A 25,346-nucleotide genomic window follows, 5' to 3' on the forward strand; every position below is an offset into this window, starting at 1 on the left:
CATAATGGAGATGGCCCCCCCGAGAAACGTGAAGGAAGTACAGAGCCTTAACGGCAAGGTAGCGGCATTGAATAGATTCGTGTCGAGAGCGACGGACAAATGTTTACCTTTCTTCCGAACATTGAAAAAGTCATTCGAGTGGACGGACGAGTGTCAACGAGCATTCGAGGAGTTAAAAACCTATCTATCTTCACCACCTCTACTGAGCCCCTCGCAACCAGGTGAAGAGCTCTTCCTCTATTTGGCCGTCTCCACTGTGGCCGTCAGCGCGGCCTTAATCAGAGAGGAGGACAGGGCACAGAAGCCCGTGTACTACGCCAGCCGGGCGCTCCGCGGTGCCGAGGAAAGATACCAACCTATGGAGAAACTCGCTTTTGCGTTGGTCACGGCGGCTCGCAAGCTCAAGCCCTACTTTCAAGCCCATACCGTGAACGTAGTGACCGACAAGCCCTTGCGAAGGGCACTAAGTAATCCTGAGGCCGCAGGTCGACTGACGCTGTGGGCAATAGAATTGAGTGAGTTTGACATCAAGTATCGTCCACGTGTGGCCATCAAAGGACAAGCTGTAGCCGACTTCATAGCTGAGTTTACGCATGACGCGGACAAGGGAGCAGAAGAACCCCCCCAGTGGAACATCTACACCGACGGATCATCCAATAAGCGAGTTGGAGGAGCCGGCATAGTATTGCTGTCACCTGAAGGAGACAAGATTGAATGTATGGTCCGTCTCGACTTCCCCATTACCAACAATGAAGCAGAATACGAAGCAGTAGCAGCAGGACTCGACCTAGCCAAAGCCGCCGGAGCTGAAAGTGTGGTCGTGCATTGCGACTCTCAAGTCGTGACCAATCAAGTAAACGGAGATTATGAATGCAAAGGGGAAAGGTTGAAGAGATATCTCGATCAAGTGAGGGCTAGAGTCGACGGGCTAAAAGCAACGTTCGTCCAGATCCCCAGGGGAGACAACGAGCTCGCTGATCGGCTAGCCAAAGCCGCTTCAGCAGAACACATGATAACACTGGGTAATGTACTTCCCTTTGTTCAAATCTTTCCGCTAATAGACCCCGACAACATGCAGGAGATACGCTCCGAAAGAAACTGGACTACGCCGATAGCTTCATACTTAAAGGACGGGATATTGCCTGAGGAGAAGGAGGCAGCGAGAAAGCTAAAAGTCCGAGCGGCAAGGTTCGTCTTGATAAAAGACATTCTTTACAAGAGAGGTTTCTCCCGTCCTTACCAAAGATGTCTCGGGGTTGAAGAGGCAGACTACGTGATGAGGGAAGTACACGAAGGAATATGCGGGAACCATTCTGGATCGCGGTCGTTGGTGCACAAGCTGTTACGAGCTGGTTATTACTGGCCGACCATGCAAAAGGATGCTGAGTCCTATGTTAAAAGATGCGACAAATGCCAGAGGTTCAGCAATTTTATCGGACAGCCAGCTGAAGAGCTGACCCCCATAACGGCTCCATGGCCGTTCGCTCAGTGGGGACTGGACATCATGGGACCTTTCCCAACGGCGATAAGGCAGCTAAAGTTCTTGGTAGTGGGCATTGACTACTTCACGAAATGGGTAGAAGCGGAAGCCTTGGCCACCATTACAGAAAAGAACATTAGAAGTTTTGTCTGGCGGAACATAGTATGTAGGTTTGGTATTCCTAGAGTCCTTGTCTCAGATAACGGGAGGCAGTTCGATAACGGCCCCTTCCGTGATTTCTGCTCACAACTAGGAATAAAAAACCACTACTCATCCCCCGCCCATCCTCAGGCTAACGGTCAGGTTGAGGTCACAAACCGATCCTTGCTAAAGATTATCAAAACTCGGCTCGAGGGGGCAAAGGGCATATGGCCAGAAGAACTGCCAAGCATACTGTGGGCATATAGGACAACGGCGAGGACTCCGACAGGAGAGACACCGTTTCGACTGACCTACGGGAGCGAGGCAGTCATCCCAGCGGAAGTTGGGCTCACGAGCTACAGGGTTCACAACCACGACGAGGGAAGGAATGACGAATCCATGAGGCTACAGCTGGACCTTATAGACGAGGTCAGGTCGGAAGCAGAACAGAGGATCGCTAGATACCAGGATCGCATGTCCAAACATTTCAACTCCCGGGTCCGACAAAGAAGCTTCCAAGTTGGAGACCTCGTACTCAGGAGGGTCATGGGTACAACTAGAGACCCTACACAAGGAAAACTCGGCCCCAACTGGGAAGGACCCTACAGAGTTACGTCGTGGAAAAGGAAAGGGACATACCACCTGGAGACAATAGACGGAGAAAAGCTACCACATCCGTGGAATGCCGAGCACTTGAGGAAATACTACCAGTGATAGCGACACGACAACCAGTTTCTCTTTTAAGACTTTTTGGGAATTATTAACTTTTATTGGCACTGTTTAACTATTTTTGCTACAATATTGTCGTGCCTTTTTTAAGCCCAAGGGGGCAGGCACTTTTCCTTTACGCATTCTACAATCAGATGCAATTTTTGATCTTCTACTTGAATGTATGTCATTGCAATTGCCCACAAAAGTTAACGGAAACGATAGAAGTCCGCAAGATGGACGGATTATCCTACAGGGACGATCCCACTACATCCACAAGGTGGACGGATCATCCTACAGGGATGATAACCATAAGTCCACAAGATGGACGGACACAATATGAAGTCCACAAGATGGACGGATCGTCCTACAGGGACGATCACCCTGAGTCCACAAAGTGGACGGATCACTAAGGTAGTGAAACATAAGTCCACAAAGTGGACAGATCACTAAGGTGATGAAACAAAAGTCCACAAAGTGGACGGATCACTAAGGTGATGAAATATGAGTCCACAAAGTGGACGGATCACTAAGGTGATGAAACAAAAGTCCACAAAGTGGACGGATCACTAAGGTGATGAAATATGAGTCCACAAAGTGGACGGATCACTAAAGTAGTGAAACATAAGTCCACAAAGTGGACAGATCACTAAGGTGATGAAACAAAAGTCCACAAAGTGGACGGATCACTAAGGTGATGAAATATAAGTCCACAAAGTGGACAGATCACTAAGGTGATGAAACAAAAGTCCACAAAGTGGACGGATCACTAAGGTGATGAAATATGAGTCCACAAAGTGGACGGATCACTAAGGTGATGAAACAAAAGTCCACAAAGTGGACGGATCACTAAGGTGATGAAATATGAGTCCACAAAGTGGACGGATCACTAAAGTGATGAAATACGAGTCCACAAAGTGGACGGATCACTAAGGTGATGAAACATAAGTCCACCAAGTGGACGGACTACTTAGGTGATGTGACATAGGTCCACAAAGTGGACGGATCACAAAGGTGATGCAATTAGTCCACAAAGTGGACAGATCACTAAGATGTTGAAATACATGAAATAAAGTCCTTGAGATGGACGGACTGTCCTACATGAAATAAAGTCCCAAGGTGGACGGATACAATAGATGGACGTTTTCGCAAAGTGGACGTATACTGGCTACGTTAAAATTATCTACAAGTCCATTAAATACGCGATATATTTAAAAGTGATGAACAACGCCACAAAGTGGACGGTCCGCATAATAAACCCCTCAAAACAGACGGAGAAGGAAAATCCTCACCGATGTAAAAGCTCAATCAACACAAGATAACAAGTCTGCAATGTGGACGGATAATCACAGATTAACAAATATTCTCACAAAAATAATCCCTCAAGAAGGTAGACGGAGTTTTAAACAGAGCACCAAACAATTATAAAAAGCATGTGAACTTTTAAGCCAAAAGCCCCAAAGGCAAATGTTCAATACAAAAAAAAAGGGACGGTTTGTCTTAAAAAATGAATAAAAAAGAAAGACGGATTGTTCACAAAATAAAGTACATATGCATCAATCTTTCTTTTCTTCAGCATCTGGGACATCCTTCGACGGGGCGGACTCTCCGTCTCCCTGAGCAGCACCGTCTCCAAAAAGGTCCTCCGTATTTTCGGAGGCGACGGGGAGGGCAGAAGTCTGGGCTTGGTCCTCAAGTTTGACCATTGTCAAGTCCAGCTCTGGATAAGCCTTCTTGACTTGACGGAGGGAATCATCGAATCCTTGGAGGAAGGAGTCCGACAGCTCGCCCAAACAGGACTCCGAGCATCGGTACTTCTCGACGGCTGCCATTTTAGCCTGACGGATCTCTTCTTTGAGTTGTTTTATCTCAGCTTCTTTGTTCTCTATGACCGTCAGCGAAGTGGCCGTCTTCTCCTCAAGCTCCTTCCTCGCCTGCTCAGAAAGCTCCAGCTTCTTCCCCATCTTGGACCTCCATCTCTGAAGTTGTCCGAGCTCTTCCTCCGTCTGCTGCGCCTTCGCGCGCACCCGGTCCAAGCTACTCTCACGGTTGAGACACCGGTCAAGTAGTCCCTTCATCATGACCAAGGACTGCAAGTAGAAAAGAGACCGTCACATAATGTAAGTAACAGGAAGAATGAAAAACAAAAACTTATTTGACAAACATAACCAACCTGAGCGACGGCGAAGAGGCCCGTCTCCCCCATGGCCTCCGTCGAATGGTTTCCCAGGTCTTCATAGTCTTCTGCCGTGATGATGGACGACAGTTTCTCCAATGCATACTTGGAGTCATCACGAAGAAGGGAAGGGGGTCTCTCTTGCTTACCGTCTGGGACCGCCATCAATCCTTTGCCCTTCCCCTGCTTCGCTGGGGTGACGGCCTTGTTACCCTCAGCCATTAAGCCAACCACAGGTTCAAGAGAGACCTTTGGTTGCTTAAAGGGACGGTCGGATTTCGTCGTCAGTTTCCTTTTAGGGATTGAAGCTGATGCCTTAGGAACCTCCTCGCCGGATTCCCTCTTCTTGACGGCTTGGGACTTGATCAAAGCTCTCCTCTTTGCGTCATCCATCTCTGCAAATAATGACGGATGAAATTAAAACAAAATAAAGCAAAGTAAATGACAAAGTAAAGTTGACGGGCTTACGTTTGTGAACTCGCTCGTCGTATCTTATCGCTTCTTGGGTGGGCTCAGGACCGTCGCAGTACCAATGTATGGTCCTCGGGTTCACCAACTTCGCCCAAGTCCTTTCCTCCGGCGTAGTCTTCTTGCAAACCTTTTCAAGGAAGCTAAACTCCTCGAGGCTGACTTGTGGGCGCCGTCTACCTGCAAAGAAAGATGATCAAGATATACACATATAACTGGACGGATATGAAAAGCAACACAAAATTTAGACGGATGCATACGTGTCTGATTTATAACTGCCCAAGTTGTGTCGACGGGCATGAACTCCGTCTCCCCTGGATGGTTCATCCATCTATCACCCTCCAGGAAGAAGTACCGACTCTTCCAGTCTCTATTTGAGTCTGGGGTCTCAAAGATCACCTTCAACAAGGGGCTCCGACTGGCAAAACTGTACATCCCCCTTGATCCAGAAATCTCGTCTGGACGGTAACAGTGAAGAAATTCACGGACCGTCAATTTCCTTTCCCCGTTTGACATTGCACCGTAGAGAATCTCCATGGCTATGAAGACCCTCCAGGCGTTAGGGGATATCTGGGTGACGGACAATCCCAGATACTGCAAGAGTTCCCTATGAAGGGTAGAAAGCGGGAATCGAAGTCCAGCCTTCAATGCCTGTTCGTACACTCCTACACCGTCTACCCCTTCGTAATAACACTTCTCCGACACATATGGTAGACGGATGGAGACATAGTCTGGGATTTGGAAGTTGGTCCTGAAGGTGCTGAAATGTCTCTCCCTGATGACGGATGTAAACCTATGAACAGTCCACTCTGGCAACATGATGAACTGCCTTAGTCCATCAGCGCCTACAACGGACTCCAGTTGTTGATCCCCGTCATCATCGGAACCCTCTACTTCGACTATCTCCACATCCTCATTTGTTGAGGATGAAGAGGAGGCAGACGGACTCCTACTTTCGCCGGGGCTCTCTTGGTCTTTATGACCGGACGGGTATACATCCTCGTATTCCGTCCCATCACGAACCACCGACTGGTTACTTGACGCACTAGACATTTCCTACAATTGACAATAAAACCTAAGACCGACGGGTTTGAAAGTGTTGACGGGTATGGAAAGCCTAACAACAATGCATGGAAGAGAATGTAACTTGACTATAGTAAATTAGAAGCACTTACCGAACTTAGCAGAGGACAGGTGACGGTTGGTGTAATCAGCGAGTATTCGTCCTCGACGGATTGCACAGATAAGGTTGACGGCTTTGCTCTGACAGGGTTGACGGCTTCGCTCTGACAAGTGTTTTCTGAGTGAAAATTGAAAAATGAAAGAGTGAGGCGCCTTATATATATAGGAAGTGCACGGAAGACGAAGCGACGCTTCGATCCTATACAACGACCATTCAGAGAGTGACACGTGGCATGCTTAATAAATGCTGACAACCTGTCAGTACGTACCAACAGATTTGTACCTGCCATGTATCCGTCAACTGGATGATTCTCCCTTTGACGGGTTGATCCAGCTAGGACCGTCGTTCTATTTTGCATGAATCCGTCATATCCATATGTAAGGACCGTCACCCCACTGATCCTTTGACCTTAAAGGTGACGGATCATCGGGGTGAAGGGGGCAACTGAAGATGATAAAATATTGGGCATGATGGGCTTACCTTAATGGGCCTGACGGATTGGGTCTCTTGGGCCTGCGTAGGTATGGTCCCAGCTTTGGAGGCCCATCACTACTGACGCAGCAAGGGCCCATGATCCGGTAATGAGAATCCTTGCTCACCACGTTTGGAAGAATTGGGAATAGAGTCCCACATTGAAAAGATGTGGGAACCAAAAAGGGAAAGTCAACCCCTTATCACTATAAAAGGCGTAATACCCACAGAAATCGAGGTATGCTTTTATGAACCCTCTCTAACGCACTAAGTAAAACAGAGGAAGTCTAACTTGACCGTCGGAGAGTCTTTGGCCGGCACCACACCGGTGCTCTCTGAAGGATTCTTTAGTTTGTTTCGTCGTGCAGGTTCAATTCGAGTCGCGAGTACGGTGTGACCCATTGGTGACGGTAATCGACGTCATCAATTGGTACTCTGATACCCAACCAATGGGGGTTATTCATTGGAACTCTGATACCCAGCCAATGAGGGTTATTTGTTGGTATTCTGATACCCAAACCAATGGGGGTTATTCATTGGTGCTTTGACACCCAAACTAATGAGAGTTATTCATTGGTACTCTGATACCCAACCAATGGGGGTTATTCATTGGAACTCTGATACCCAGCCAATGGGGGTTATTTGTTGGTATTTTGATACCCAAACCAATGGGGGTTATTCATTGGTACTCTGATACCCAGCCAATGTGGGTTATTTATTGGTACTCTAATGCCCAGTTACGGGGATATAGCATGACCATAGTCATAAGATTGTTAAGAATATGAATTACGTTTGAATATTTGAATTATTTTGAGTCCTTAAAACTACATATGTGATTTTTGAAATATTTGAGTATTTGAACTATTTTGAGTCATCAAAACTGCTTATGTATTTTTTTTTTTTGAAATATATTGTAAGTTATAGCTTTGATATATGGAAAACTGACTACTTTCTAAACCATCTATGATATATTTGTCAGATTAAAGTATGTGATCTATTTGCAACTTATTATTTTAAGATTACGAAACTGCTTCAGTTATTTTGAAAACACACAGTATATTATAACTTTGAAAACACATATTACATCTTTTCCTTTAGAGATCTGTTGCTTGATAGAACTTATTAGGATTTTGGTTACTTATTGAGTTGTCAGCTCACCCTTTTTTTTTTCCCTCCAATTTCAGATTGTGAAGAATAGCAAGTTTTGGGAGTTTTGATATTGTGTTGTGAGCAGGATAATAAGCTTAGTGATTTTGGATTGGATGGTCTTCTAATAGTTTTATATTTATTGGCCAATTGGCATTGTGTACATGAGGTGAATTTCGTTCCTATTAAATTATTGGAGATCCATTCATAAAGAAATTGTTTGAGGTATTTTGGATTAATTTAAGTTAATTTTTGAGGATAAATTTTAGTTGCTAAGAAGGTCTTGCACACTTGTAGGGTGCTTACTTTATAAGCGTGCGGCGATTGTCACGTGCCTATTTTTATAGTCGGGTTCGGGGCGTGACAGAAAGGATCCCGTGAGATACGTGTATTAATGAAGATCTTCCCTACAAGGAAAGACCCTTTATGCTAAGAAACAAATGTCAACCCTATGCTACTATAAAAACCCCAAAACCCTCACTAATCAAGGTATGCATAATTTCTCCCAGCTCTGGCACTCTAAAGTTGTGAAAGTTCTCTAACTTTACTTTCGGAGGATATTTGGCTGATACAAAACTGGTACTCTCTTAAGGTATTCTTTTTCTATGTTACGCAGGTGTTGTCTCGAACACGTGAGGACTGTGTGACTTATTGACGATTTTTGGCATTATCAGTATAAAAGCAAACACTAACATTTATTCCCAAGCTAAAGCATTGACAATTTTGTGGGTTGTTCAATAGACAGTATCCTATATAAGTTATGACCTTGAGAAGTTAAAGTGGAAGGCAATTCCAAAATCTGTATAGAGGCTTTAGTTGAACAAGTTGATGGAGAATTACTGGTTGCTAATCTGAAGTTAGGTACAACTCTTAGTTTGTTCCTTCAAATGGTTCAATAGAAATGCAATTTGTGCTCCCATGAATTAGTAGGGAGGTCTTTGAAGAACCTTTTCACTAGATATTTTGATGGTTATAATGGGCTTCAAACCTTTGTCAATACCATTTTGAGGAACGTGTGTAATGAATTTTCTTTGTTAGTCCTTTTGTCTTTACATTTTGGGGGTATTCCATTTGTAAAGGGTTCTTATCTCTTGGTTGTGTTTGGATACATAGATTTAGATTTAGATTTTAAATTAATAGAATTAGAATATCTTGATTCCAAATTTATTAATTATTAAATTATTTGTTTGGATATCTTTTATATATAGGAGGATTTGAAATTTATAATTTTAAAATTTATTGTTTAGATTTAGATTTGAATTTGAATTTTAAATCAATAGAATTTTTTTTTGAACTGCAAACTATCTGGTTTTTTAATATTAAGTTATTTAACTTATTTTATTCAAATAAATTTACATTTATTTATGTGCTTTTATTCCAATTTTACACTTTTATTTATGTGTTTTTAAAAATAATTTAATTATTAATGCAATGGTTGTACTTATGACCCAACAATTGAATTAGTAAACTATCGTATGATTTCTTTGATTGTTCAATCTACATAACAATTTTGATAACTATCACAATTCCAACTACCGATATCCCAACATTGTCAATCTTTTGACATTTCGAATGTGGGTTATTGTGTTGATAATGGCAATTTTTAAACGAATTGGATAGAGTGTTTGAATTGAATAAATTTAAAATTTAGAGTATTCAATTGAATGAAAGTAAAGTTAAAATTTGAGATAAATTTCAATCAAATTTAAAATGTGTAATTTACATTTTGGTCTAAAAGTAAATTGGGTATTACAAATTTACAATTCACATCTTTCTACTAAAAAAAAAAATTTCCAAACTTTATTCAGCCCACAGCATAAATAGAATTAGTTTGGTTGGACATGGCACAAAGTGACCTAATAGATTGGGTTAGATTCAAAGTGGCCTAAATAGATTGGGTTTCGTTCCACTAATTGAAACCCAAAGCCCATTACATTACCAGTCTGATATTCTCGAATTCGCTCTCTCTCTCTCTCTCTCTCTCTCTCTCTCTGCAAGCTAATAGCCATGGAAGTGGCCACCGCAGCTTCAAGCTTTGCACTCCACCGGCCCATGTGAACACTTGCGAACCATAAACTTAAACGGCCATTGTCTCCACCAAATTCCTCACTCCCTTCGCTGGCAGAAGCGTCTCCGCCAACTTCTCAGGCTACAAGCTCCGTCCCTCTCTTAATCCGGTGTCGTTTCCTCGCCCCAAGGGTAAGCGAGGCGTTGTGACCACTAGTTTATTTTCTTTCGTGTATTTGGAATTGGGTTATTATTACTTTTGTTTATGGTTTTTTTTTTTTTAAATTAAAAAATATATATATGTTGGGAAGTTAGTATTTCATTTGGGTTTGCAAATTTAATGTATTCATTACTTGTTTAGTACTTGATAACCTAGGGAGTATAGATATGAACACAACATGATGTGTGAATTCTTAAGAAATTAAGATATAACATGGTATGGGCACAAAAATTAATTAGTTATTAGTTAATTAATATAATTGGGTTCTAGTTAGATCATCTTATTCAATGTGGGACCTAAGCCTATCAACACTAAAACAATCATCATGAAGTGGATTCTATAACTTCAAAAATAATTAATAGTATACCTATTAAGATATATTTTATACAGATAACTTATTAATCAACCAAGAGCTTTGTAACTCAATCGTTACCTCTTGGTGTTTCCAATAGACACGGTTCAAATCTCCTCTACCCCGTAGCAAAATAAATAATAAAAAATTTATTTATTCAATTTTTTGATGATGGTGAGTGTGGCTGTAGAGATGGATCCAGCTAAAAACCAAAACGGCATGAAGTAAATGGAAAAGCAAGCCTAGGGGCGAGAGGGAAGCTTAACGGCTGAGCCAGAGATGTTAGAGCAGGTTAGCTTAATTCTTCATAAATTAAAACTTACTATAGCCTTAGGTAATGCATTTTATATATTTTTTTTAATTTTCATTTTGAGCTGATATGATATGATATATCTATGGATTGGTTGTTGCAGGTCAGTTAATTTATAATGTCAACGTGTATATCAAACACTTAGGAACTCACATATGAGTAAAACGCCAAAACCCTAAAAACCCAGAATTCATTCACGCTCTCACCTCATTTCCCATGTCTAAAACCCTTCTCTCTCGCATCAAACCCCTTCACAATCCCAAACCAACGTCTTCTTCTTCAACCTTGCCATTCAGGCATTTCGCCAAACATGTCCAAGGCACCATTCAAATCCTCAAAACCCAAGACCAGTGGGAGCAGTCCCTTGAAAGCTTCTTTTCTGAATCTGATGTTGTTGTGTCAGACTTTGCCCATTTTGTTTTAGATCGAATACATGATGTAGAATTGGGTCTAAAGTTCTTTGATTGGGCCTCAAAGCGGCCGTATAGTTGTTCACTGAATGGTTCTGCTTATTCTTCACTTTTGATACTTTTGGCGAGGTTTAAAGTGTTTTCGGAGATTGAATTGCTGTTGGAGCGAATGAAACTTGAGGAATTAAAGCCAACTTGTGAAGCATTAAGTGTTGTGATTCAAGCTTATGCAGATTCTGGGTTGGTGGATAAGGCTGTTGAATTGTATTATGTGGTGGGTGAAATACATAATTGTGTGCCGAGTGTTTTTGCATGCAATTCATTGCTTAATGTTCTTGTGAAGCATCAGAGAATTGAAAATGCACGCCAAGTGTATGATAAAATGCTTGAGAATTCTTGTGTGGATAATTATAGTACTTGTATTATGGTTGGGGGTTTATGTAAGGATGGAAAGGTCAAGGAAGGTAGGGAGTTGATTGAAGATAGGTGGGGGGAGGGTTGCATACCAAATATTGTGTTTTATAATACACTCATTGTTGGTTATTGCAATAAAGGTGAATTTGAAAGTGCCAATGGACTTTTTAAGGAGTTGAAATTGAAAGGGTTTTTACCTACATTGGAAACTTATGGGGTTATGATAAATGGGTTTTGCAAGGAAGGGGACTTTGAAGCGATTGACCGACTTTTGTTGGAAATGAAAGAGAGGGGTTTGAAAGTTAATGCTCGAGTATATAACAATATAATTGATGCTCGATATAAGCATGGTTGTACAATTGAAGTGGTGGAGATAATTGGGAGGATGATTGAGAGTGGATGTGAGCCAGATATTATAACTTATAATACTCTTATTAATGGCTCGTGTAAAGAGGGGAAGGTTGAGGAAGCTTATCAATTTCTAGAGCAGGCAATGAAAAGGGGATTAATGCTGAACAAGTTTAGTTATACTCCTCTTATACATGTTTATTGTAGACAAGGGGAACACAATAGGGCCTTAGATTTGCTTATTAAGATGACAGAAGGAGGACATAAGCCTGATTTGGTTTCATATGGCACTCTCATCCATGGACTTATTGTTGCAGGGGAGGTTGATGTTGCATTGACAATGCGAGAAAAAATGTTGGAAAAGGGAGTATTGCCTGATGCTGGTATTTATAATGTTTTAATAAGTGGACTTTGCAAGAAAGGGAGGTTTCCTACTGCTAAGTTGCTCTTTGCTGATATGCTAGACCAAAATGTACAACCTGATGCTTTTGTTTATGCCACTTTGGTGGATGGGTTCATCAGAAATGGTGACATTCAGGAGGCCAAAAAACTCTTTGAACTCATCATTGAAAAGGGTATAGACCCTGGTGTTGTGGTTTATAATGCCTTGATTAAAGGTTTTTGCAAATTTGGAATGATGAAAGATGCACTTTCTTGCATCATTAGAATGAGGAAAGAGCATCAGGTTCCAGATGTATTTACTTATACTACCATTATTGATGGGTATGTAAAGCAGCATGACTTGGATGGTGCACTAAAGATGTTTGGGCTAATGGTGAAGCAGAGATGCAAGCCAAATGTGGTCACATACACTGCCCTCATAAATGGGTTTTGCGGCAAGGGAGATACCAATAGAGCTGAAATTTTTTTCAGAGAGATGCAATCTTGTGGATTGGAGCCTAATGTTGTCACATACACTATACTTATTGGGAGGTTTTGTAAAGATTGTAAACTTGCAAAAGCTGCCTCCTTTTTTGAATTGATGCTGATGAGCAAGTGCACTCCTAATGATGTTACCTTTCATTATCTTGTAAATGGGTTTGCAAATATTGCATTGACTGCAATTCCCAAGGAAAGCAATGAGCTTCAGGAGGTCGAAAAGTCTATGTTTTTGGATTTTTTTGGAAAGATGGTATCAGATGGATGGGTTCAAGTACTTGCGGCATATAATTCTATTATCATCTGCCTTTGCCAATATGGAATGGTTAAAATTGCTTTACAGTTGTGTGATAAGATGATTGGTAAGGGTTTCCTTCTAGATTCTGTTTCTTTTTCTGCCTTGCTACATGGCATTTGCTTGGAAGGAAGATCAAAGGAATGGAAAAACATTATCTCCTGTACTTTGAAAGAACATGAGCTCCAAACTGCTGTCAAATACTCACTGAAATTAAACCAATATCTTCCTCGAGGAAGGTCTTCTGAGGCTTTACTTATTTTAGAAGCCTTGATTGAAGACTACAAGTCTAATGATCAACAAGCCAAAGTTTTAGTGGGGTAGGGAAGAAGGAAAAAAAAATTGAAATCCCTCATCTTGCTCTATTATATATATAAGAAATTTAGACCGACAAATTTCTGTGGTATCCCTATATATAACCATCACTTAATGCAAAAGTCTCAAACTCCTTACATCTTCTTCATTAAGGTGCCTTTCAAACACACGTATTGGTCATATGATTGGTGAACCTATAAAGAGGCTCTTGAAGATCCATCTGGATTGACATCATTGTATGGTAGGTAATTTCTTAATGGGCTGTGCATTTAATTTTTTAAAGTTTCGGGATAACTGTTTTTGATATTGGATTTATCTCATTTTGTGGTGCTTGTGCAGGCATTTGGGTGCCATTCAAGGACAAGTAAATACTACATTAACTGATTCTTATTCTATCAAAGCAAATCTTGATGTTAACAAGATATTGAAGCAAACTTAACTTCACTTTTGGAGGTATGTAGCACTATTTTGTTTATTATATAATTGTAATTGTAATATTGTGTATAATATGGTCATTTTTTTTTTCAGTAAATAAAAATCTTTATTGAAAAAAATAAAATAAAGGTAGTACAGCAAAAAAAAATATTACCCTGGTGCACAGGGAGTGTACGAGGGAATAATATGGTCATTCTTGTAGTGCTGTGAAGTTGTCCCTGAAGTTTGGCTGTTCTTCAGTTTTATAGAGCACCAGAAAAATCTTACCTTCTGATTTTATTGACCAGTTACTTGTATGCCAAATAAGTAGAATGTACACTGTATGCAACATATTTGATTTGCATAAGTAAATTATTGAATAGAAAATGATCCATGGCTTTTTAATTGTTGGATGCTTCATGACATGGGATATCTATTATGGACCTGAACATATCCATGTTGCCTTTTGACATTGAACATAGTGGGCTTGGGAAACATAGGCTTACAATCATGATATCTCCATGAGAAATTCATTACATGATTGTATGTTTGGGATAGCTTACTGTCATTGGTTTATTTTGCTTAAAAAATAAGTTAGTAAAAGTATAGTTTTACCAAAGTGAGGCTTTAAAAATCTGTACATAAATTGGCTTAAAAAATAAGCAAGCTTATGAGCTAGACTAAACAGGCTATAAGAAGAAAGAAATGGTAAAATAGTATTTCTAAAATAAATGCAATTAAATTAGCTAGTGTTTGTGAAAAATGTTTTCACTTGATCACTTTAATGGAGATCTTTTGGACTTTCAGTTTTACATAAGGGTTGCATTTGAGTAAGAGGGGATGGAGAATTAGCTTTTCCAAAACCTTAGTTTGGCAACTGAGTAAATGCATGAAATTATAGTAGTGCAATTTTTTTTTCCTGTTTTATTCTGTTTCGTTTATTTAAATTGAAAAAAAAAAAAAAAAATTCAACTTGATACTTGCATCCAACGAGATGATTAGAAATTTTTGGATAGTGTGACCAAATCAGGATAAGAGGTAATTAGCATTATGCACACTTATTCGAACATATCCACCTGACAAATTCCTTCCAAAAATATCCAGAAAGAGACTTCTTCTTCTCTTGAGGGTGATTGCTTTCTTTGTGAATTGCAGTGGATGGAGTATTTGCAATCCCATTCAAAAGTTAAGGAATGATAACATCATTAGGGCAGAACTTGCTCATCAGCATCAGTTCAGAAAAGGGGCATGCTTTTGCAAGTTTACACTTGTTACAAAAACTCCCAATATGTACGCTGCATGTCACAACTTTAGGATCTAAAGATTCTAAACCACAAGATGGCATCTCTCTGAAATTTTTTCAGCTCCATTGGAATCTACCTTACTGCAAAACCCATTAATGAGGGAGGTGTGTGACCACATTTTTATAGTTATTATTATTATTTATTTGGGATACAAGACAATAATTACTCCACAACTTGTGAGTTAATTGGACATATTGTTTTTGTTTCTCAGAAACTTTTTTTTTTTTGGATAGGTATCTTTTTCCTGAAAACTTAATATTGTAGACTTTTTTTTCCTTGCATTTCTGTTTGTTTCATGAGAAGTTATGGGGTAAGAAAAGAAACTGGACTATTGGGATTTTAGACATTTCCCTATTAGCTGAGAGCAGGTTGTAAATTTTGGAAACCAATAAGCAGGATAGGACATATTTCAATATCTTTTTCTCAGTTTTGTTAGCATTTGATTGGAGGTTGAATTTTTCCTTTTGTGGTTATTTTGTTTTCTTTTCCTGATACATAAATTTGTGCATGTAGAGAGAAATCAGACAAAAGGAGTCTCCATAGGATTGTGGAGTGGAGGCCTTGTACAAGAGACCTAAAGCGGTAAGTGGAGCTTTAAGTTAAGATTTCTTTATGCTTGACAAAATTTTGTGGATTGTTTGTGATTCGTATAATATTTGGCAGGTAGTCTTCAAATGAATTATTTGGGACATAATATTTGATTGCCAAAATGGAGCAGTCATTTAAAATTGAAAAGCAGGCAAAGCAATTTACATGGAGAAGTTAATGAGGGCACTTTCTCCTTCTGTGATTCTTTTTGCTGAATATCTTTCGAGTTTGGAAAGTTACTGAGGCTTGCTTTGGAAAATATCTTGGGGATCTGGGAATTTTACAGCCTAAATCAAGAATATAAACCTATTATTATTTTTGGGATGGAGATAGAACTATAGTTGGTATAGAGTTTCCAGTTGGTTTCATAATATCCTGATTCAATCTTAATTGGCGTTCATTGCGGACTACTGCATTGATCTTGTGTTGAAATGTTGAAGCTTTGCTGGTATAGATTAATGGATGTGAGTGCTTAAGCGAATTTCATAATTGCAGCTTTGAGATCTATGTGAAAATCGCCCAATTTTAATTACTGCTTTGGTAAAAATGGAATATTATTATTGATGAGTGCAGTTGAGGGATGGTTTTGGTATTTTGCCTGTCTGTTACATGCAACCGGGGTTTGCAAAAGTTCAAAGTGGTTGCATATTGGAATTAATCAAGGTAATTTGTGATTACGTTTATCAATGAAAATGGTGTAGCTATGAGTGCTGGACGAATTATGGTTTAAGATACAAAATAGGAATATATACTTTCTTCTTTCTTTCTTTCTTTCTTGGGGTAATTGCAGTAAACTCACCTGTGGTTTGGCCCGAAATCACTTTGTCTACTCGTGGTTTGAAAAGTGTCATTTTGCCTATTTGAGGTTCACTCAGTTTGTCTCCCGTAACCCATTTCGGTTAAAAATAATGGTAAATATGTATTTTTGCTTTCATTTTATATCTCTCTCCTCTTAAAACAAAAAATATATAAAAAAAAATACAAAATAAGATCAAAAATTTGAAAAATTAAACTTCAAGACCTCTGACTAAAAAAAATATAATAATGAACTTACAAGTTTGAACACTAGTTCAATCTTCTACTTTACCTCTTCAACCATTGGTGCGAATGCAGAGGTTGCATTTGCCATTACTATCGCTTTGGGTTTTAGTGAGCGTGTGAAAAAGTTTCTGAAGATGAAGTATTTGGTGATTCAAAGAGTAACGAATTTCTGGGAAGGGGACGAAACCGTTGGGGTGGTTGTAATTCGTAAATAATACAATTCGCATCCTTTTGTGTTTTTTATTTGACATAGCGTATATCGTAATCGTAATACTTCTCATATCATGTTTATTCTAAGTATACAGTCTCTCAAAGGAATGGGTAATAAAACAACACTTTTTGAACATGGGTTTTCAAATGTTAATTTTTGTCTCTTTTTCTTTGCTCAAACACCCCAAAGGCCCAAACCCAACTCTCTCTCTCTTTCTTTGCTCAAACTCCCAAGATACACAAACAATGAAAACTTCCTGGATCTTTTACACAAGTTTGTTTGCTTGTACAGTTTTTATTGCCTCTTTGCATTCATCAATATATGTGGTGGTGATGGCCATGACACAGTTTGTTATGAGACAATGGCAATGAGATAGTGGGTTTCTTTGTTTGAAGAGTTTTTTCTGGGTTTGAATCGGTTGTGTTCAAGTCTCTTTTTTATCTTTCTCTGTGGGTTTGATGGTGGCTGAACCATTTTGTATCTTGGGAAAATGTGGTGTTTCATGAGGGTGATTGTTTTGGTTGCATGTTCTTAATTTTGGTTGGATGATTGTCTTGGTTGGATGTTCTTTATTTTTACAAAACTTTCACTTTTTGATCTTGTTTTCACTTGTCTTTGCGCGCGTGTATATGTATATATATATATATATATATATATTTGTTTTGGGAGGAGAGAGACATAAAATGGGAGTAAAAATACATATTTACTCCTATCTTTAACAGAGGTAAGTCACGGGAGACAAACTGAATGAACTTCAGGTGGGTAAAGTGACATTTTTCAAACCATAGGTAGGCAAAATGATTTTGGACCAAACTACAGGTGGGTTTATTACAATTACCCCCCCTTTTTTTTTGAGAAATCTAATTTAATTTTGGCGTAAATGCACTTTTGGTCATTACATTTTGGATTCATTTCTATTTTGATCCTTACTTTTCTATTTTATCGCTTTTAGTCCCTAAATAAAAAAAACGTGTTCCATTTTGGTCCTTACTATTATCTCACTGACGGAAATTACTTACATGGTAGACAAAGTGTACTGTTGGAACACTAAATGCTGACATGGCCATTAACATAATATTAAAAAAAATTGTATTTAGCATTTTAAAAATGCCATGTCAGCATTTAAATAAATAAAAAATCACATAAAAATTTTAATTTTTTTTAAATTTCTAACTTAAAAAAAAAAAAAGATAATTAAATTTTTTATTTTTGGGAAGAACATTCTTTGTGTTCTTCCACATAATATGACTTATATTGTTAATGTCATTAAACAAAACAACATTTTACTAAGCATTTTCTTACACAATTACACACTTTTAAAAAAAAAAAAAAAATTCCACCCCAAAACTTCCATCTCAAATCAGTTCCCCACAATCTTTCACGTAATAGTTACATTAAAAAAAAAAAAAAAGAAGTTAAACACAAGAAGCTAAGCTAAAAAAACCCAAAAATTGAAGCAAACTTGCATAGCAAAAGCATCCTATATCTGCTCGGATTGCAACAAATGGAGGTGAACCAGTCCCGATGTATCCACCAACACCAGTTTCAGCAATTGGGTATTTGTAAGGGACGCCCATCTAGTCAAGCTCAGCTCTAATAAGCTTATTGGTCTCAAATTCCTCAAAACCAAGTTCTGGGTTCTCATGTATCTTCCTCCTAATACCTGTCATCCAATAAAAACTCTTTGGTCTTTTAGCCAATTCAAGGAAGTTGACTGGAATTTGAGGCAACACTTCAGGCTAAGATAGGGCTCTAAAGAAATTAGTAGAGAAAGGAACGCATGGAAAATGAAAGTCAAAGAGAGCCATTGGGAGAAACCATTAGTTTTGCAAAGGAAAACATTTAGGATTTGAGATTTATAATGGTGCTTTCTTTCTTTCTCTAACCAACCCACTCTCTCTATTTCGCTCAAAATCAGACCTAAATGTCACAAGCTCCTCATCTCTCAAATAGGTCTCTCTCAGATTGGCGTTTCTCTCAAATCGGTGGGCACTCTTAATCAAATGATTTTTGCTGGGTTTTGCTCTCAATGAGTTTTGGTGTTTTGGATTTGAGATGTTTTGGTGTTTCAGTGATGGCTGGGTTTTAGTCTCAATGGATTTTGATGTTTGGTTGCTAAGAAAATGCAAGAAAAGAAACAAAAATATTATTTTTTTTTAAAAAAAAATTTGTTCCTGCCAAACATGTTATTTGAGGAAGAACATGCTCTTCCAACAAGATAATGAAAAGAAAAAAAAATATTTATTTTTTAGTTTTTTTTTTTTTTAAATAGTTTAGAATTTTTTTAAATTGTTTATTTGATGCAGCATTTTTTTAAATTAAAATGTTGACATGCCATGTTAAAATGCTAAATACAAATTTTTAATATTATTTTAATAGTCACGTCAGCATTTAGAGTGCCAACAGTACATTCTGTTTGTCGCGTAAGCAATTTCTGTTGATAAGTTAACGATAGAGACTAAAATGGAATGTGTTTTTCATTTTAGGGACTAAAAGTGGTAAAATAGAAAAATAGAGACCAAAATAGAAATGAGCCCAAAATATAAAGACAAAAAGTACATTTACACTTTTAATTTTAATCATGTAACTCCCACACCTTTTCTATCCTCTCCATTTTTAGCCTAGCCAAATGTAACAGAAGATAAATGAAACTATCCCTAAAATATGGGACATAAAGGTTTGATATATATAATTTTATTTTTGTTTTTGCTTGTGTGCGTGTCTCTTTTAAGATAAAAGACTTGACCCTAGAATCAAACAAATTCATTTATTGTTTACTATTAACAGGTGTGTATGGGTGCTTGGGGGGAGTCGCCACCTAGTTTTTGCAATGACCTAGGAACTATATATAGAGTGTCCTCTCAAGGAAGGACCTTTTGATCTTACTATTAGAGATGAGTTTGGAGTTAAGGTACGGTCTTGGGAAGGTGTTAGACACCGAAAATTGCCTAACCTGTAGGGAATTTAACCCGAATTCCCAACCTGTGAGATACAAAAAATAGAGAAAATAAATACCAAAGAAAAACAATCACACGCACAAGACAATATTTATGTGGTTCGGCAATTTGCCTACGTCCATAGAGTTGCAGAGATTTCACAATTATCAGGGAAAAGTACAAAGTGCGGCTACAGTTTTTCTCTCTCTCAAAAAACACGACAACCACTAAAAAACCCTAATCGCACAATTGCATTTTATACATAAAACTGGCCCAAAAAATTGATCAAACAAAACTAGGCTCTACAAAGCCCAACAAATCTCCCATTTGGAGACTAGTTCAATCACCAACATCAACCGCAATCCTCCAAAACACAATCCCTCATCCCTGCAACTCATCCTCCTGTCCTCAAGCTAGAAGACCAATTAAAGCTGCACACAACTTCAGCTTCTCAATAGTGACACGCTTAGTCAACATATCTGCCGGGTTCTTAGATCCATAAATCTTCTCAAGTATTACCAGCTTATCTTCAATAAGGTAACAGATAAAGTGGTATTTTGTTTGTATATGCTTCGACTTTGAATGAAAAGCTGAATTTTTGGCAAGAAATATTGCACTCTGATTGTCACTGTGTAGAATGCCCATCTCCTGCTTCTTACCCAATTAATCTAAGAAACCATGTAACCAAATCATTTCCTTTCCAGCTTTAGTTGCTGCAACATACCCAGCTTTTGTAGTAGACAAAGTGACAATCTTTTGTAGATTTGAAGTCCATGATATAGCTGTACCACCCAGAGTAAAAACAAACCCAGTAGTACTCTTTCTATTATCAATATCACCAGCAAAATCAGCATCTACATAACCCTGCAGTTTCAAACTTGCACCTTTAAAGCAAAGACATGTATCTGATAAATCCTTTAGATATCTCAGAATCCACTTGACTGCCTTCCAATGCTGCTTTCCAGGCCTACTCATGAATTTGCTCACAACTCCCACTGCATGTGCAATGTCTGGCCTTGTACACACCATAGCATACATCAAGTTGCCAATAGCTGAGGCATAGGGCACCTTGCTCACCCCTTTCTTCTTCTGTCTTCGGTGATTGTTCTTTGCTTAGTTTGAAATGACTACCTAAGGGTGTGCTCACTGGTTTAGCTTCATTCATGTTGAACCTGCTGAGAACTTTCTTCAGATACTTTGACTGTGAAAGTTTCAATGTACCATTAACCTTGTCTCTAATGATTCTTATACCAAGGATTTGCTTTGCAGCTCCCAAATCCTTCATTGCAAACTGTTTGGACAATTGCTTCTTCAGATTATTAATCTCCTCAATGCTAGACCCTACAATAAGCATATCATCCACATACAACAGTAATATGATGCAAGAATTGTCAAAAGACTTAACATAGCAACAGTGATCAGCTTCATATCTCTTGAACCCAATTCTATGCATAAAACTGTCAAATTTCTTGTACCAATGTCTAAGAGCTTGTTTTAGGCCATACAAGCTCTTTCTCAGTTTGTAGACTAGATTCTCTTGTCCCTGAACAATGAACCTTTCTAGCTGAATCATGTAAAGGTCTTCCTCCAAGTCACCATGACGGAATGCTGTCTTCACATCTAACTTCTCAAGATGTAAATTTCTATAGCCACTATTCTTAGTACCAATCTAATTGTTGACATCTTCACAACTGGAGAAAATATCTTTGTGTAGTCAATGCCTTCCTTTTGCTGGAACCCTTTAACAACTAATCTGGCCTTGTAACGTTTGCTACCATCATGCTCATTCTTTATTTTGTATACCCACTTGTTGTGCAAAACCTTCTTTCCTACTGGCAATTCAGTCAGTTCCCATGTCTGATTCCGCAACAAGGAATCCATCTCATCCTTTATGGCTAACTCCCACTTGCTTGAATTCTCATCTTGCAAGGCTTTATCATAACACTCTGACTCACCACCATCAGTTAATAGGAGATAGTTTAAAACAGGTGAATAACGCTGTAGAGGTCTAATGTTCCTAGAAGATCTGCGAACTTCAGCTACAGGTGTACTCAGATCTACCTGTGAATTTACATTCTCCTTATCTTCTTCACTCCTTTTCTGGATAGAACTTTCAATTAATTCATCTAAGTTGACAAACTCAGATTTCTTTTGATCTATCTTTGTAACATCTGACATTACAGTTGACCTGTCCTTGTACACAACTTGTTCATTAAATATCACATTTATACTTCTGATGATTTTCCTGTTTTGTTCATCCCAAAACCTATAGCCAAATTTCTCATCACCATAGCCAATGAAAAAACATATTTTAGACTTTGCATCAAGTTTACTACGAGCATCAGAATCAATATGAACATAAGAAACACAACCAAAAACTTTTAAATGTGAAAACTTTACCTCTTTACCACTCCAAACCTCCTCAAGAAGTCTGAACTCCATGAGAACTGATGGTCCTTGGTTTATCAGGTAAGCTGCAGTGCAAACAGCATCAGCCCAGAAAGTTTTTGGTAGTCAAACATGCAACCTTATACTTCTAGCACGCTCATTGAGAATTCTGTTCATGCGCTTAACCACACCATTCTGCTGTGGTGTCCTAAGAATGGTCTTCTCCATCCTAATTCCCTGTGCAGCACAATACTCACTAAACCCTCCATCTATGTACTCTCTTCCATTATCTGACCTCAAACATTTTACTTTCAAACTTGTTTCTGTCTCAACCATGGCCTTCTACTTCTTAAAAGTTTCAAATACATCATATTTATTTTTCAGAAAATAAATCCATACTTTTCTGCTTGAGTCATCAATAAAATTTATGTAGTACCTTGAACCTCCAAGGGATGCAACCGGAGAAGGCCACCACAAATCAGTGTGTACTAATTCCAATTTTTAAGCCTTCAGTGTCCTGCCAGTTTTCGAGAAGCTCACATTTTTCTGCTTTTCTAAGATGAAACTTTCACACATGTCAAAATCAATGGACTTCAATTCTGGTAGTTTTCCTTTTGACAGCAGCATCTTCATCCCTTTCTCACTCATGTGACCAAGTCTGTGGTGCCATAGGCTTGTATCAGTACTTGCATCAGCAACTGCAATTGTGTCTCTTGGACTTGAGGTCATATATAGAGTACCAGTCTTCTTTCCATGAGCCAATACCCTAGCTCCTTTTGTAACCTTCCAAGTACCACCAACAAATAGTATTGCATGCCCTTCATCATCAAGTTGTCCAACAGAAATCAGATTCCTCCTCAGGTCAGGAATATGTCAAACCTTCTCGAGTAACCAAACAGATTCATTGGGCAACAATATCCAAACGTCCCCCATACCTACAACATCCAAGGCTGAACCATTAGTCAAATACATCTTACCAAAATCACCTACAACATAATTCTGTATGATTTCTTAGTGTGTGGTATGAAATGAAGCTCCTGAGTCCAAAACCCAATCATCAAGTGGACTGTTTATTACAAGAAGTAATGCATCCTGTACCTCTTCTGTTACAGTATTAGCAGAATCATCTTAATTCTTCTTCTTAGGACTTTTGCATTGCCTCCTAAAATGACCTGTTTTCCCACTGTTCCAGCATTGTACTTGTTGGCCTAATCTAGATTTATTTCTGTTTCGATTAGAATTTTTGGATTTTGATCTGCCTCGATTTGAATTTCTGTCATTACCTTTGCCTCTTGTCTCAAGGTTTAGGGCAGAACCAGATCCTAAGGTTTCGCCTACATCTCTTCTGCGAATCTCCTCAACCAGAATTAAATCTCGTATATTATTGTACTTGAGCTTTTCCTTTCCTGTAGAATTACTTACTGCCATCCTCATTGCTTCCCAACTATTTGGCAAAGAAGCCAAGACGATCAGAGCACGAATCTCATCATCAAAATCAATTTCTACAGACGACAATTGATTTGTGATATTATTAAATTCGTTCAGACGTTGTGCTACTGATGTATTCTTTGCCATCTTCAAATTGAACAATTTCTTCATTAGATGCACCTTATTGCTTGCGGACGGCTTTTCATACATACCGGAAAAAGCCTTCATCAGATCTGCTATGGTCTTCTCCTTTACAACATTGTGTGCAACAAATCTAGACAGAGTTAACCTAATAACTCCCAAAACCTGTTTGTCAAGAAGCGCCTATTCCTCAGCCTTCATAGTCTCAGGTTTTGTCCCCAAAAGAGGCATATGTAATTTCCTCCCATAGAGATAATCTTCAATCTGCATCCTCCAATACGCGAAGTCTGTGCCATCAAACTTTTCTATTTTAGACGTCTTTCTTGCTTCCTCTGCCAATGCTCCCACTCAAACCTAAACTTGGCTTTGATACCAATTGTAGGGAATTTAACCCGAATTCCTAACCTGTGAGAAACAAAAAATAGAGAAAACAAACGCCAAAGAAAAACAATCATACACACAACATAGTATTTACGTGGTTCGGCAATTTGCCTACGTCCACAGAGTTGCAGGGATTTCATAATTATCAGGGAAAAGTACAAAGTGTGGCTACAGTTTTTCTCTCTTTCAAAAAACACGGCAACCACTAAAAAACCCTAATTGCACAATTGCGTTTTATACACAAAATGGGCTCAAAAAATTGATCAAACAAAACTAGGCTCCATAAAACCCAACACAACCCTAAGATTGGTTTCTCATCATTGTGTCTTATGTCTTAACTCTATTAAAGACACACTCAATACTTATATCTAACTCACACACACACACACACACACACACACACACACACACACACAAACATACATCTAACAATCAACATGACATCAAACATCCCTAACTATACATCTATCATAGCATCCCCTAGCATTCATCTCACATCATCCTAACATTCATCTATCATGCTTCTCATGGCATCAGGGCATTCATCACAACATAAACCCTAATCATCATACATCTAAGCATGCTGTTAGAAACCCATGGCTAGAACTGACCCTTGAAAATCGGCTTGCAAGGGGAGGGTGCCCAAGAGCTTATAAACACATGGTTAAGCATAAACTTAATCCATATGGGACACTAGGATCATAACATATGTGGAACATGTTAAGAACATATGTGGAACATGTTAAGAACATATGTTATATAGAATTGGTTAATCCTTTGATAAAACGCACTTTACTTGTAATTGGATAGATCTAGGATGCGTTTAATACTTCAAGGAACAAGAGTTTAAGTCCAAATATTGAAGCCATGCAAATCTGTCCAAGAATCAGGTGAAGACGTGTTGTTCATTAAATCTCAACAGATTTATCTATCGAGGTTTAATATTCGAAGCTCGACAGATAGCTCGATAACTGTATCTATCAAGAATTACGAAATTTAGATTTCCAGATCTGTTTTTCACGCATATCCAAGTTATTTGTATAGGGTTTCTTTTCTCACAACCCTAGACATATATAAGGATTTTTTTAAGAGTCATTTCAGTTGATGCAACTTGATGCAAAGGTATTATTGATGCATATTGTGATCGGAGACAATTTGCCCTAGTTCATCTTACCGAGGGAGGATATAATG

The 25,346-nt window shown here is 38.7% G+C and overlaps 2 protein-coding genes across 3 annotated transcripts; one reads left to right on the top strand and one right to left on the bottom strand.

Annotated features, from left to right (window-relative positions):
- Positions 1-3,633: 3,633 nt before the first annotated feature.
- LOC126728045 (uncharacterized) lies at positions 3,634-5,526 on the bottom strand. Its single transcript, XM_050433929.1, has 5 exons — positions 5,234-5,526; positions 4,974-5,153; positions 4,503-4,900; positions 4,125-4,419; positions 3,634-3,656 (listed from the first exon to the last, which is right to left on the bottom strand). The coding sequence occupies exons 1-5, from the start codon at positions 5,508-5,510 to the stop codon at positions 3,634-3,636; spliced, it is 1,173 nt and encodes a 390-aa protein (XP_050289886.1). The 5' UTR covers positions 5,511-5,526.
- A 4,091-nt stretch (positions 5,527-9,617) lies between these two features.
- On the top strand, positions 9,618-16,118 carry LOC126725673 (pentatricopeptide repeat-containing protein At1g52620). 2 transcript variants are annotated; one of them, XM_050430494.1, is made up of 7 exons: positions 9,618-9,972; positions 10,543-10,643; positions 10,766-13,564; positions 13,663-13,776; positions 14,893-15,145; positions 15,555-15,623; positions 15,705-16,118. In XM_050430494.1, exon 3 carries the CDS (start codon positions 10,879-10,881, stop codon positions 13,330-13,332), a length of 2,454 nt encoding a protein of 817 aa, XP_050286451.1. In that variant the 5' UTR covers positions 9,618-9,972; positions 10,543-10,643; positions 10,766-10,878; the 3' UTR covers positions 13,333-13,564; positions 13,663-13,776; positions 14,893-15,145; positions 15,555-15,623; positions 15,705-16,118. The 2 variants fall into 2 exon arrangements, with proteins under 2 accessions (XP_050286451.1, XP_050286450.1); XM_050430493.1 differs by lacking the exon at positions 14,893-15,145.
- The last annotated feature ends 9,228 nt before the right edge of the window (positions 16,119-25,346 follow it).

The sequence above is a fragment of the Quercus robur genome, chromosome 5 (assembly GCF_932294415.1).
Source record: "Quercus robur chromosome 5, dhQueRobu3.1, whole genome shotgun sequence".
Lineage (NCBI taxonomy): Eukaryota > Viridiplantae > Streptophyta > Magnoliopsida > Fagales > Fagaceae > Quercus > Quercus robur.